Genomic DNA, 15,541 nt, shown 5'->3' with positions numbered 1-15,541 from the left:
GCCAGAAGAAGGTATGAAGAGGCAGACAAGTGTGAAATTTCAAATTTGGAAGATTTCATGGAGCAAACCTAAAACACACAGAAAATAGCCAGGGTACGGGGGAAAAAAGTCCTGGTGAAAAACTGCGAAGTGAAGGGTTTTTTTTGCTTTTATTTTTCTCTTGGGGAGGGGGTTGTTAATGTGAGAAGATAACTAAAGAAGAGGGAAAATAACTAAAGTAAGGGAAGAAGAGTAAAAGACCCACTAGCCTATGGGAAATGGCACCTTGCATCAGATAACAGGAGTCACCACAGAATCCTAGGAAGCTTCCAAGAGAGGTTCATTACTGAAGTAGTAAAACAAAAGTAAAGATAAAAGGAAAGGAATGTATTTTATTCGGCATTAAAAGACATTTAACTAGGCTATAGCTATGGTTTTAAATGTTCTCTAAAGTGGATTGTGGTGAATCTTCTCTAGAGGTAGGATTCTAAATCACCACTGATCCTTTCTTTCTCCTCTCTTAAATTTAGTTTTCTACCAGCTTGTTTGCCTTCTTCTGGCTCCAATACTTTATTATTATTATTATTTTATGGCTGGATTCTTCTGAGACTGGTGATAACTCTGGCCTTATATGGTTACTTACTGAGTCTGTACTTTCTGACAGGTTAGCTCCAAAATTTCTATGGAAACAGAATTCACTGGTTTTTCAACTCTTCCTTTCAGATTGATTCTGCATATCAACAAACATCCCCAAGAACTAAATTTTCTGATTTGGTCCATTTTGTTTTTGAATTGTCTGCAATATGACCATACACTAACAACTTTTCATTTTAAAAAAATAGGGAGGCTGACCTTTAAAAAACTATACATGCCCAACAGTAAATATTCTTTCAGAACTTCTATTCAAATAAATAGTTTAGTACTGAAAAAAATACAAGTGGATAGATCAAAGGGATATTATCTCTCCCACCCAAACTAAACCTTAGAGAAAATAATGGAAAGTCCAATGAAGAATCTTTTTCTCATTTGAGTTTTGGTGAAAGTGGAAAGATGGGATTTGATGAGGATTTTGATAAAATAACCTGGAAAAACCTAGTTAACTTCTCCATTTTTATAGACACTTAACTTCTTTTCATTGCATTTTATTTTTATTTAAGCACATCTTCAACACACACACATACATACCCCCAACTCTTTAAAAAAAAAAAGGGCCTGAAATTTTAGTTACACCACATGTGGTTTTCATTTGTGAAAAATGAACAAGCTGTTTGTGGTTAAACTGTCTAATCGCCTGTTATCAATCTAGCGCTGCATTCAAGATTTACAGGATACATCAGCTTCTGTGCCACATTAGCTGTAAAGGGGGGGGGGGGGTGGGAGGAAAAAGGAGGAGGAGAGAGTTTATCCTGAGGAATAATATTTCCAATGCAGCCACACTCGCACTACATCTGGTTGTGCTGGTAGCGGCAGTTAAATTGAAATATTTCACAGCGTGTGTCAGAAACATGCAGAATGGTAATTATGACAGATCTGATTAAGCCGGAGTGCCACAAGCTCCCTGGCCAGCGCCGGTTGTGCAGGTGTGACCTTGTGCGTGCCTGCGTGTGTAAATAAAATTAATTACAAGCGAGAGGGTGAAGGCTTCAGTGACATCACAAAGCGGAGAAACTCCCAAGGGGGAGACCTAATGGAATATTTTCCCTCAGTCTAATAATACAGTTCATATTGACTTGAGGTAATTAGTGGGATCATTAAAGCAGTTTTCCCGGCGTATTTGGCTGCCTGATCAGATTAGTGAAAATGTTCTTCAGAACAAGCCCTGTGTGGTCTGCCAGAGAGGAGGAAATAAAAAGCAACAAAGCATATTTTGGAATGATAAGCAGCGCTGGACTTTTACTCTAGCAAAAAAAATCTCTACTTCTCTCTGGAGCCTACAGATCTAAATGTCCTGTCCATTTTAATTCTTCTATTCAACTTGGGTATTCCTATACACATTCGGAGCTATTTCTTTCGTTTCCTTTCTCCCCATCAAATCAGACTGCTTCATCACCAGGAGCCATCCCAACTTCCAACAGATCTCTTTTAAACAAGGCGATTTTAAAATTGGGAAAAGTATTGTCAAGGACTTCTTTACTGTTACCTGACGACATGGGGCAATTGGGAGAGTCAAAAATCAGGGCAAGGGACGCCACTTAAAATTCACCTACTAAACAAAAGATTCTTCTCTTACGTAACACAGAACAGAGATTTAAATGCTTATTCGCATTTGGATCTCAAAATGGGTGTTGCGTGGGCCAAAGTTGGGGCAAACATTCTTCCCGTTGAGCAGAACACCGAGCCCTCATCAAGAAAAGGGCCATTTGTTTGAAAATACTCTATTGAGCATGCTCTACCTTGCCACTGGAATATGCCAAGCGCTGTCACAGATGGCAGGCTCTGACAGTTCCCATCCGTAGCGCCGATACTCGACAGTTCAGCACAAGATCAGTGACATTCTGTCTCATTAGAACCACGCTAATTATCACAGCTAGTTTCAGGGGAAACCATGTGTTGCAATGGTCAATTTGAAGGAGTCTGTGCATCAACAAACTGGTAATAAGGATCAGACACCTTATTATATGACAGCATGCTGCCTATGATCTGATTTACGGAATCAGAGGCAGTGAGGCGGCCGAGGAGGCTGGCAGTTTATGAAACAGTGCGTTGAAGCCCAATTCCTGAAGCATACTGGTTGAAAAGGGAATTGTTAAAAAAATACACAAAGGCAACTGGAGTTGCTGAATCGAGCCATCAAAGGAGAATAGATTCTCTATGAACATACAACAGAAGTAGATGAAGACTTAGGAAAAAAGACAACTTCATCAATTTAACAATTGTATGGCAACTCCACATGAGGAGGGAACTTGTATTTTACAAGGTATTTCATGATAAATTACTGAATGGCTATGTTTCTACTAATCTCTAAAATATATACATTTATTTTTACACGAGCATCTATGACATTGTTGTGTTTTGTCATGCAAAAGAATTGCATGTGTAAAAGCTTAACAACTATACTTATAAAAATGAATCATCTTAAAGGTTACTTTTTAAGATACTGAAGGTATTCGGCAGAGCAGAAAAAAAAAAATCCACATGAGATTCGTATTAGCAACATAAGTTCTTCCACCCTTCTCTTAGCACCTTTCATTGATGTGAAATTTTAATGGTGCAGTTTCTTCCAGAGCTATTTTTCTATTGTCATTTTGCATAAATGCATTTTCATAGTTCATTCATTTTACAGGGCCTTTATTTTCATTTCTCATATGAGGAAAAAAAAGAAGATAAAGCTAAAATAAAACCTACCTTTACTACCCAAAACATAAAAGACAACTGTTGAGACTTCTGAGAAAACACTTTTTCTTTCAACTTGGTAGTTTGCTGAAGGATTATATCAGTGTTATGGTTATGTGCTAAGTTTAAGCGAGCTACATTCAGTTTGAGGATTAACTGCTGTTTAGAGTTAAACCCCACTGGTTTGCTCTCTTCCCTGCTCCTATCTTGTGGATGCCTGAGCCTGTCCTGAAGAACTTACTCTTCACCTGGCAAAACTGATTATATTGTAAAGGAGCTTCCAGAAAGAGGAACTTCCACAGAATATTCTTCCTCTGTACCTTTCAATTTATACTAATATTTTAGAACAAAAGGTGGTCTCTGATTAAAAAAAGAGTCTACAAATACATCATTGGTGTACTCATACTTTAGAATGCATGTGCTGCAATACTTTAAAAGTGACCCACTTTTGTGGTAACCTTCCTTGGACTTCCTCATAGAATAATCCTCCTCAAAGACCAGGCCCAATATTCACAAACAGATGCCTTTCAAATATTGTCTAAAATTTTCTTGCAACATTTTTCAAGATGGAGAAAATGGGCTTCATGAGTTATGACTATATTCTAACAGTTAACTTATTAAATGAGTCAATGAGGAAAAAGTATTTATATGATTTTAGTGAATTAATTTCAAATGTAAGGGAAAAAGAGTGAAAATTTTAAATGATTTGAAAGGGGCAATAAGACAACTGAAAATCTTCTGTCCAACTTGTTTAAAATAGGTAACATTAAGTGTATAGAAGGAAAAACATCCCTCTACATGCTTTTCTAGCCCAAAATATAATAAGCAAGTAAGTGTTCTACTGAATAATCCTGGGCCCCCTTAATCAAACCCTAGATTTGTAAAACACAGGCTTGTCTTTAAAATGTAGACAGGCTGATATTCTGATCCACATGTTTAACTAGCTCTTAAAACATCGTGTAACATACAGTCATGTACCTTTTAAACTGTTAGAGTATGTCAATATTTGTATATTTAAAACCACTTCTTTCAATAGTCCTTTTAGCAAGCACCTAGAAATATAAAGATAGGTCTGCATTTTAGAAAATTAAATCCAATATGGATTCCCACTAATTTACACATAAGAGATTTTTAGATGGTTATCAACATAGGACACCTTAAGCAGGAGATGACGGATGGAAGTCCACATCCTTCTTATTCAAGAATGCAGCTCAGGACATCCCACATGGGTGTTAAATTGCACCGGGGCAGGCTGCCAAAGTGGCTACACCTGAGGTTGTCTTGCCTCTCTCCTTGCTCATCCCTCAAAGTACTTCTCTGGCCCTTCTTCCTCCAGGGAAGTCAATTCAGGTCAATTTAAGCTGCATCTCTCCAAAGTTACCTCTACCCGGAAAATAAATAAATAACTAAAAATAAAAATAAGATACAAGCACTAGATGGAGAGTGTGTAATGAGGCAGTTCTCTCTTCAGACCCTGGCTGAAGAAAACTGGATTTGCCCAAGAGAAGGGGTTGTGAGGACAGGATGTAAAGATCATCCACAGCTTCCCAGAAAAGGATGTGGCACCAGGAATAACAGAAACCGTGACTCTCACATCTGCAGGGGCCTCCTTTGTGTCTTCAATAGGAGGCTACACAGGTGAAATCGTGTTGCAGCAAAGTCTGTTGCATGAACATTCCAAAAGAATGAATCAGCATAGAGCTTCAAAGTGTAGTTTCCCTGAAGTGTAATTTAATTCTAACAAAATAAAGGATGCCTTCACTAACGAGCTGTAATACAGAGCGCAATCGTGGTTCCGTGATTTTTTTTCCCTGGGTTTTGTCACGATACACTCCTGTTCCCGGCAATGAAAATTACTTTTTTTTTTTTGCCCCATCTCCGGCCCCACTGATTCGTGACCTATCATCTTACATGTATTTAAGACAGTCCAATCACTCTGGAAGAATTTCCAAACCCAAAGGTCAAAAAGATGCACTGGAGCTTCCTTCTTTCTTCCACCTCCTTCACTCCTCTCCCCCTCACAAAAGGCTTTAAATCTCAAGGGCAAAAGTGCTGAAAAGTGAATGGAAAAAAGGCCAAAGTCTTTAAATTACTTGGTCTCTTCCACTGGTTGTGCTATCTCTGCAGAGGCAAAAATCCACTTTTTTTTTTTTTTTAAAGCACTAAAAAACCATACCTAGCAACTAGCTGGAGCACTAGCAGCCAAAGAGTCCTGTAACTCTACAGGACTAGTGGATAGAGACTGCCAAAGATTATATTCAGTCATGTTCAGTCAAATAGAATTTTCATCATCTAGTTGCTTTACCTAAAAGAAATATCCTGTTCAGTAAAGCACTAGAGAGAAATCATTTTCTAAACACAAGTGGCAATGCAGCGCCATTCTGTAAAAGCCCTTTACTCCTGCTTTACTGTATCTGCAAGCTCCACCTCTACAGACATGAAAATCGATGTAACAATTCGATGTACAAGGCGAGGCCTATGGCGCTGCTAATGTCCCCTTGCTGGACATACACCTTAAGTCTCAGAGCTCTCAGGGGGTTTGCTGTGGAATAAAATTAGATTCCAACATCTGCCACCATTAAGGAAAAAATTCCATTTCCATCTCCCATATGAAAACACTATAACCAATGAACAGTAACTGAACCTTGATACCGTAATGGTTATTACCCAAATCAACTATTTTTTTTAAACAGTAAAATTAGCGGATTCTGCTCTCATAATTATTTGAATGTTATCAGACTAAATGTTTGATAAAATTCCAATATGATTCACTTGGAAAAACTGCTGCTTATTTGAATACTCAGAATATAAAGTGTATTCATTTGTAGCTATTCACATTATGTTTAAAGCATATCATCTTTTTAAAGTTTGCATTAGCCTGCTTTCCTACCCAAGCACAAAAAGTAGCCTACCTTCAGTTTTTATTCGCATATTTTATTCAGGCGTTTCTAGGAGAGTTAAAAACAATCTCATTTCTATTACTCATCGAAGAGAAGATATAATACATGTGAAATGGTGGCATCCACAGAGTTGGTTTCTTTTACTGAAAATACTTTGTGCATTAGTCAGTACATAGCACGACTGTGATGTGTCTGGTTTCATAACATTCTGGGACTGTAGAGACCTTAAAAAATGCTTATGCAGCCTGCCATTCAGGGTATCCACCTAAAGCTTTACCTTTTAGTCCAAAATGAAAAGTATCTGAGATAAATACATAGATAACAAATAAGCTACTCTGTGTAGAGACCTGAGCCTCTTGCTTAGCACATAATAAGACATCATCCATTTGTGTCGAGTGCTGTATAATTTAAAAACTCTTTTGCATCTATTGTAGCATGTGATCTTCTCCCACATTCAAAGAATCTTTGGCTTAAAAAGGTTAAATAATTTCTCAGTATTATAACATCAGTGATACAGATAGGACCATAGGCTACTCGGAGTCCTCTACCATGTACCTCCTTTCACCCCAAGTGGATGTGAAAAAAGCCTGGATTCCAAGGACCCTATGCTTATAAGAACCCATATTCCATGAAAATGTCAATGAAGAAAGGAAAGCTCGCACCGTTTCCTCTAGCACTTAGTCCAATACCCCTAATTCCTCTGTTCCAGAGCGGCTATTACTTAAGTGCTGAAGCTCCTAGAACCCTGTGGAAATACTAAAATAGGGCTGAGGCAGAGAATTGAGAAACTTGGATTGGCTCTACTGTTTATTAGTCTAGTGACTCTCATGTATAAACTGAAGAAAATAAGGCTAGATCCAAAGGTTATTCTGAGAATTAAATGTAGGTCATACATTAGGCACAGTGGGGTCTAGCACAAGGATGGCGCTAGTCGATAAGCCAACCCAGAGGATCAGAAGCAGTTGGAACAAGATGGGGTGAAATAAAAGTGACTCCAGCTCTCTCCTCTTCATATACACTTCATTTTCAGGGACCTCTGCCTCACTCTGACAATCTGTGGCACATACATCTCAGAAGTAAATAATTCTTTTAGAAGTTAAAAATTTTGACCATGGAAGAGGTTAGTCTGATTTGAAGTTTTGTTTTTTGGTGTTTTTTTTTTTTTTGGTTCGTTTGCTAGTTTTTCCTGTTTCTTTCACAGAAATCATTGGCAGAAGAGAACTTAAATGACTACTTTCCCTTAATAAGTCAGACTCCTTCACTCAGTGATAAGTAGACTTTTTGGACTGTTTATTTTTAAGTAATCGCCAATCTTTCTACATATTTTCATAATGAGGGAAGCACTGACACCTAAACTGAATAACAAAGAGAAAAGTATAAAAATCCTCTGTTAGGAAGTTACAGGATATTAGTGGTTAGGAATAACTATCTGAAAGAATGAAAGTTAATGGTATGCTTGACCCCACAGCCAACAACTGGCTCCTAGGATTCTCTCTTAATCAGTAATGAGGGGATTAGCTAATAGCTTTAGAGGTTCTGGGAAACACCATCCTGGCAGAGACACAGAAGATGCCAATCGACGCTGCTGGAAGAGACAAATGGGGAGCTTTGTAGGACAGGGGTCCAAAGAACAAGCATGTTTAAAAAACTTACCAGAACACCACTCACATGAAATTACCAACCCGTTGTTGCCATTGTATGAACAGTTCCCAAACAGCCCAGGTGGGCAGATTTGGGGATATCATTTAAAAGAAACAAAGAATGAAGATAGCAAAGGGGCGGCAAACTGAAAGTAGCTATGCTATAAATGGGGAGGCAGGAAAGGTCACTGAATTAAGTGACAGATGATGAGCAATTAAATGACAGTTATGGAGGAATTTTAATATTTATTTTTGTTCATTTTAAGGCTGACCCTTATTACAATAATACCCGCCTAGTTCCTGGTTATCCATTTTCGGGATTTGGAGAAAGTGGCTCTGTAACAATACAGTCTGTTATTCTTGATAAATTTAATTGGACAGGTCAGAAAAGATGCAGGATCAGAAAGAAAGGCAAGATAATATACGTTTGAATACAAGATCTTCATCATAATTAGACTAAATAGCCCAAAACAAGAATGTGCAGGGTGGGTGGGTGAGGGGTAAAGTGAGAACAGGACATTTCTCCTTAATGCATAGTCTTGGCATGTAAATGAAGACATCTGAAGAAGCACACAGGTTTGAAGCGGCTCTAACATTCTATCATAATTAGAAACATTTCAAGAGCCCTGTAATTTCCAATCAAAATTACAGTAATTTCCGATATACAAGCCATGATTCATGACAGAATTTTACATTCCATGAGAGATTACGGTGGCCTGATGTATGACACACTGAGTACAGCACTAACATAAACAATTCAGTTTAATGTTTAAACAGCACTTGATGTTTAGAATCTCACAATAAAAGAAACATATTATTGTAGAAATTATCACTTTGACAGTGATTGAAGGGTAGGCAGGCATGTGGCCTATAAAGCTATAATTTTTACAGTCCACAGCTTGAGTTTAATCATTTTTATATAACATTTCCAAGATATCCCTTAAGTATTTCACCCAGCCTATCACTTAAATAAGAACAACCTTATCTAAAGCAAAACCCCTATTAAGTGCCATTACAAATGCTGATAGAGAAAAAATTTAGGAAGAGCTAAAAAAAAGTATGGTATAGTAAATGCAGCATATTGTAAATACTCTCAGAACTGTATATTTTTATCAGAAGTTGACATCAGCCAGGCCCTTTTATAAAGGAGAGTTCACTAATGATAGGGAAAATATATTTGTTTAAAACTGCAAGTTGTTAAAAACTCACCTGAGCCCTTGACTGCCTCTAAATTCCCACCTTGGTAATGTTACCAAATATTGTTGTAAAGGAGAAGGCAGTTTAGCATTCTTCTGGCCCTTTAAAAAGTATTCCTGTCTTCCAACAAAGGTTTATAAGTAATTATGTTTGTTCCTATAGATGACCCTGCTTTGGATGAGCATAAATTTTCAGTATATGAAAATTATAAAGAACTTCATTATCTCTCCTTTGTTATGTTCTTATCTTGTTTGGTAGGGACTTGCAACTTCTCTGATTCAATCCTATTCATTTACAATTCATCAGATTTGGACAGCTTTTCTAATTGTAATCAATTTGTATGGCTTATATATCTTCTATCTATGGAAAAACTAAGGTCATTAGCGTGCAAAGGTATGTGTGGTGGGAGTGCCAGTTTGTTTTCGTAAGTGCACCTAATAGTTGTGGATGCCTGAGTTGGAACAGAAGAAACTATTATGTTTGTAGTATTTTGGGACAGAAATCAAGGTCATTTGAGCAATAATGTAACAATAGTAATTGAAGTTATTTGTACCAGTACAATCGACCACATTGAGAAACTGCCTATACTTATGATACTCTTCAGAAAACAACTAGTAACTGACCCAGAGATATCCTGAGAAATCCCTGGTCTGGAGAGTAGGTGTTGGAGGAAACAAAACCATGTACCTCCCGCCTGAATCTGAACAACGCTTCGTCCATCACAGAGCTCTGTCAATAATCCTGGAGACTGTGCCCTCTCAGTGATGTGCGTTCATACTGAACAGACACCCCTCTGAATGAAATTTTCACAAGCGTTGCGGATCAACATTCTCAGCGCCTAACAGAGGTTCTTACCTGGCTTTTGGTCGCTGCAACCTTTGCAAACAGTGCTTGGGACACTTTAGCGCGCTTCATTTCCTGCTGAATCTCATCATAAATGGAAGCATTAATGTTCATGGTATTGTTCTCTGGTTTCCCATTCCTCTCAGTGGCAATCGTAGCTGTTTTCACCTACAAAACAATTTGAACATGACTGTCATTTTTCATTGGCCAAATTGTTTTGAAGCTTTTCAGGCTCAGCATCCAAACTGGACATGGTTGCTCCTTTTATGATCAAGGTGATCAACAGTGCAGTCATTCAACATTAGTTATTACCCGGAGATCAGATTGCTTAAGTTAAGAAAGTCACATTGTCACAGGTGATTGCATCTGTAATAAGACAGCAACTGCCAGCTGACAAACAGGAATTAGAATGCCATAAAGTAAGTTTTCTGGAAAACAGAATAGTTTCAAAGACTTGAAAACCCTAAACTAATTGTTTCCCAATTACTGTCCATTGCAATTCTAACAAAGGAATTTCACAATTAAAATCATAATGCCCAGTGCTGTATCTTCACTGGGTGCCCAGTGCCTAATAGACAATTGCATCACTAATAGCTATTACATACTATGGCCTTTTTAATTTTAGACTCTTTTTTTATGCCTGTTCCTCTTATGTTTCATTTAAAAAATCTTCCATAACAAAGCCATTTGCAGAGCTGCATATTTAAATCTTCTATCCATCCATGAAACAGGTAGAGTGCCTTGCTTAATTATCATAAAGGCTGGTTGCATTTTACACGTGCATGTCCAAGCTGTTCTGTATAATTATTTCATCTTTTCCTGGCACCCCTGTATATAACTATTTCCTTTTGACTTGTAGAACCAGACAATAAGGAAATGTTTCACAATATTTAACAGAACATTACTGTAAGTTACACAAATTATAGAATCAGTGACTTTATAAATATATTCAAAATGAATAATCTTGAGTGAAAAATTAGTATCTGTGCCTTTGGTAATAATGATAAGCAGGTATCAGCAATAAAATGACACAATTTTGGGGTAAAAATAAAATCTTAACCTCAAAATTTATTGATACTATTATTAATTTTTAAAACTCCAAATTTAGTTTCTATTATGGAGTCATGTGAACCTGCCTGGAAAGTTTATGTATGAACTATGTAGTTGATTTTTTACTAGGAAATTGGTGAATATGTGAAGTTGCCACAGATGCAAGACCCTGTTACTCCCAGCCAAATGATTCACTGTGGACCACATTTCTTAGGATCCTTTCCAGAACCTGGGCTTCTGTTCTCATCTTGGACAATTTCTGACATACATGATGCGCAACAGAAAATGAAGTCCATTTTGGAATAAATGAATGATTTCTTTTGTTATGAAATGACACACCCCCTTTAGTCATGCTACCAGTCTTATGGATCTACTTCATTTGGTATCAAAAGGCGGGCAGAGGTTATCCTAAGCCATTTGATCCTCTGCACTTAAAAGAGTTAGTAGAAATCTTTAAAACACACCTTCTAACTTCTAGCCAGTTAGCAAAATAACTCACCTCTTATCTTGAGGAAGCAGCTAGATTCCTCCACCTTGACACTACCCTTAGCCCTGGAAGCCCTGGAAGGATAATGCTGTGAAATGGGTGGACCACAGGCCCAAGTAAGGAGACAGAAAGTAAGGCAGGATAAGTGACCAATGGTCAGGCCTCATTTGCCACTGCTAACCTATGAACTGGAGATGGGTATGGCAAGTTTCCAGAGTCCCCCTTCTGGCTCTGTGGCTCCAGAAAGCAAATGCACTCACGGAGGTATATTAACGACTGGAGGCCACTAACAACGTTCACAGGGCTTTGAAGCAATAATCTGCTAAATACCACTTTAGGAGCCAGAAGAGTTAACGCATTACCATAAATTGCCTACAAAGTTGCTTTGGTGAGATTCGCAACTTTGCTCTGGGGTGGTCTTGCTTTGAGGCAGAGGGATAGATTTGATCACCCCATGGGGTCTCTTTTAATACCTATTTTTCTCACTGCTTAAATGAAAGAGAAAAGAAAAGCCATTTCAATCGCTTTGAAAATTGAATGTTATGGAAATGGAGGCATGAAGTCCACTGCATTGGAAGAAATAGTTCCTTGGTAGCAGTCTGCTCAGCAATGGTTAAGAGAACAGGCTTTGGAAACTTGTTGTTTCAGTATGTTTTTAAAATAATTTTCATTCTTTCGCAAAAACTGTGTTTAAGAATTTATCTTTGAGGTGGGCTATAATCATTTGTTTCAACCCTGTGATTTGGTTTCTAAAAATTTCTTTGGTTTAATTTTTTTAATAAAGCAATTACAACTTGAATCAAAAAGCAAGAAATTCAAATCATTAAAAAAAAATCGAATAACTGTTTCCTAGTAGCCAACACAATCAAAAGTGGAAAATAAATACACATGAAACATCCAAGAATTAAAAAAAAGTAAGAGCAACAATTTTTTTTTAAATATAAAGTAAGAAACTCTGTATTACTCATTTAAAAAATATTTAGAAAAGCTCTTCTTTATCATCTTGTTGGCTCAGATATGTATCTTATCATAGATAAGCTATTAGAATTCTGGAATCACATTTTTTCCTAAACACAAGCTATTGCTTAAGGGGAACTGACTTGGACAGCTTTTCAAAAATATGAAAGCTGAATTTTTCCCCAGGTAAAAATGGAAACAAAAATCTTTTATACCTCACTCTACTAAGTACTATTTTAGCTTAGTACAAAAAAAATCTTCTTTAATCCTGGTTTAGCTTTTAATATTATATCACACATTAAAATTCATAAAGTAGTTCATTCCAGGCAAAACAAACTACTCTTCAGCTCTTCTCCGCAAATAGCACAGGAGGTAAAATAAATGCAGTTGCTTTCCGAATAGCTTTTATCAAGGTAGGGTGTACTACTCCATCATTACGGCGGCGCCGGGGAGGTAGTTAGGAATTGGAGCTTCTACTATTTACCCTCCCATGTGAGGACAGGGGTACAAGCACTAGGGTCTGCTTTATATTTCTCTAAAATTGTGCAGCAGAACACAAATTTTCCATGAAAATTCTATTTTGTTTCTTCATGGATCGCTGAATGCATCAAATCATACTAGAAAATGAACTCTAAATACTATATACATGCTACATACTACATATATAGTACACAAAATGAACTCTACTGTGGTCCTGATTGGTGAATGTACTATTCCTTGATGGAGGTGGAACTCCCTGCAAGCACATGGGTACTTATGTACACATAAACGCAATTAAAGTTTGACATAGTTTTGATAATAATTATGATAATAACAAAGGCTGGCATTTATTAGTTGTCTCTCATGTGCTGGGCATCATGTTCAGGTACATTAGCTCTCACCTGCACAAAAGCCCTGAGTAAGTACTATTATTGCTCCATTTTAAAATCGAGAAAACTCTCTTAAAACAAAGAATTTATTCATAAGGCAACATGAGATCTAAACTGAAGTCTGTCTAATGCTAATGCTTATTTTAGAAACTACTGCACTATACTGAAGTCATGATGTTATACAGGATTTCTTTATTTGGGAAAATTCTAACTTTTTAAAGACATGCTGGATCTGCTTTTTAGTGGCCCTTTGCAAAATCTGGCTCATTAATGTCTAATTTTTAGCAAACGGTTTTGTCATTCATTTTACAAATCCAACCTGGATTTATCTGTCAAGAATAAAACTATAATTGTTTTCTTGGTAATGTTATATAAGAAATGTGCTATTTTGAGGCATTTTTACTGGTAATAGAAAATGGTCCCCATTTTCAAATTATTAAATACTATCTTGAATATCATGGTTCTATCTTTTTATACTTTTCTTCCTGTTCTTTTTTGGAATAGTATTATTTTCCATATATGAACTTTAAAAAATCTTCTAGTATTTTTAAAAAAAAACTGCTAAAAGGAAACATTTTATGAGCACATAAGATCTTAAAATCATGCTGGCCAAGATTCCTAACAAAATTTTTAGCAAGTGTTAAGTTCCTGCCCATAACTGAACCTATGTTTCATTACATTCTAGAAGACTTTGTTGGAAAGAGGCAGAAGGGTGCAGCTACTAGATTAATTACACATTGCTTATATGAACTTATTACACTTTCTAAAGCACTGTTATAAAATATCCCATCTTCCTTTAGAAGAAACTGAAGAATTACATAAAGAGATTTAAAAATATAACGAAAAAATGTCATTATGTAATTCATGGAGAAGTTATAACTTGATAATTACAGGCTTCCAAACAGTCCTTATGGAAACAGAAATTGCTAACTTAACTCCAAAAGTCACACACTAAAACACACAAATAAAATCAGAATAAGCACACATCTAAATAGAAATTGTCAACTTAAAACTGATCTGTAGAACAGGTAAGTCCCAGAAAAATAATCCCTAATTATTATTAATCAAATTCCTCTAAATAAACTCATCCATAAAACTAGCTAAGTATAATAAGAAAAGAAGCCTTTAGGACCAGGTAGCTTTGGAGGGCTTGGGTTTCCCCAACATTTTCAACGAGCAAAATTTGGAAAAGGCTATTTTCTCCATCTTTTCAGAAATGCCCAGCTGTCTAAAGCCTTCAAAAGTGGATCATCTATCAAACATTTAACGTATTCTATCAGAAGGTTCTCATATGTGTTCCTCTTCCTAATCTAAAAATAAAACTTCCCACCATCTGTGACAAACAGAAAAAGTCCCCAAGTTTCATTTTCCCCTTTCTAAAGTGTTTGTGTTTTGAGGACGTGGCCTGAGGTAGGAGAAAGAACAAGACACTTAATAGGGGATGTGAAAACTGACTAAACCTTAAATTTCGTTTTCTCCTCTTTTTCCAACCAAAAGGTTGGTATGAGGATTCAGTGAATTCATGGGCATAAAGATGTTAGAGAACTGTGAACCATTATCAAGTACAAGATATTCTTATTTCTTGAATTAGAACATGTAAGTTATGAAAATAGACTTTCAGCAAACAGGTCAGGCCCGGAGCCTGTTGCCGCAGACAGAGGACGAAGCTCATGTCACTGTTGTCCCCACTGAAGCTCAAGAGACAGATCTGCACCAGAGGCATCTCACCTATGCCAGAGTCAGCTAAGACGTGTAGTAATTTCTGAGGCTGGTCAGAAATTTATTCCTAGGGGGAATATTCCTTGGAATAAAACTTGGAGCCTGACAAAAAGCAAGGAAGTCCCTTCTTAAAGATAATTTAGAATCTCAGTTCCTCAATAGTGTAGGTCCTCAGTCTGACCCAGGGGGGACATCTCAATCATCTTTTGTATGACCTCAACTCTACAGGATAAGACCTGGAAGAGAATCCAGCTCTCTTGGGCCTAAAGGTGATCTGGGTCTCCTGTGAGACACAAGGGACTTCTGCCTTTAAAAAGCAGTTCTTTAGGGGTGTGTGGGTAGCTCAGTCATTTAAGCATCTCTTCATTTCAGCTCAGGTCTTGATCTCAGGGTCATAAGTTCAAGCCCCATGTTGGGCTCCATGCTGGGTGTAGAGCCTACTCAAAGATAAATAAATAAAAATAATAAAAAGCAGTCTTTAGAGAGAAATCAGGGTCCAATCCAAGCCGAAGACTTGTCTCAAAATATGTTTTTGAATCACTTCATTTAAGGGGAAATGAAATGCAG

General features: G+C 37.1%; 1 protein-coding gene across 8 annotated transcripts in view; it reads right to left on the bottom strand.

The window, feature by feature from the left end:
• Positions 1-15,541, bottom strand: part of SATB1 (SATB homeobox 1) — a 98,962-nt gene that overhangs the window by 22,188 nt on the left and 61,233 nt on the right. For all 8 annotated transcript variants that reach the window (XM_072726756.1, XM_072726758.1, XM_072726757.1 and 5 more), the window contains one exon: positions 9,905-10,060. In XM_072726756.1, the coding sequence (XP_072582857.1) occupies positions 9,905-10,060 (156 nt within the window). The remainder of the gene's footprint in view (positions 1-9,904; positions 10,061-15,541) is intronic.

Source organism: Vulpes vulpes, chromosome 11, assembly GCF_048418805.1.
Source record: "Vulpes vulpes isolate BD-2025 chromosome 11, VulVul3, whole genome shotgun sequence".
NCBI classification, from domain to species: Eukaryota; Metazoa; Chordata; class Mammalia; order Carnivora; family Canidae; genus Vulpes; species Vulpes vulpes.
Note: the sequence above shows the minus strand (reverse complement) of the source record. Positions and strands in the feature narration are given on the sequence as shown.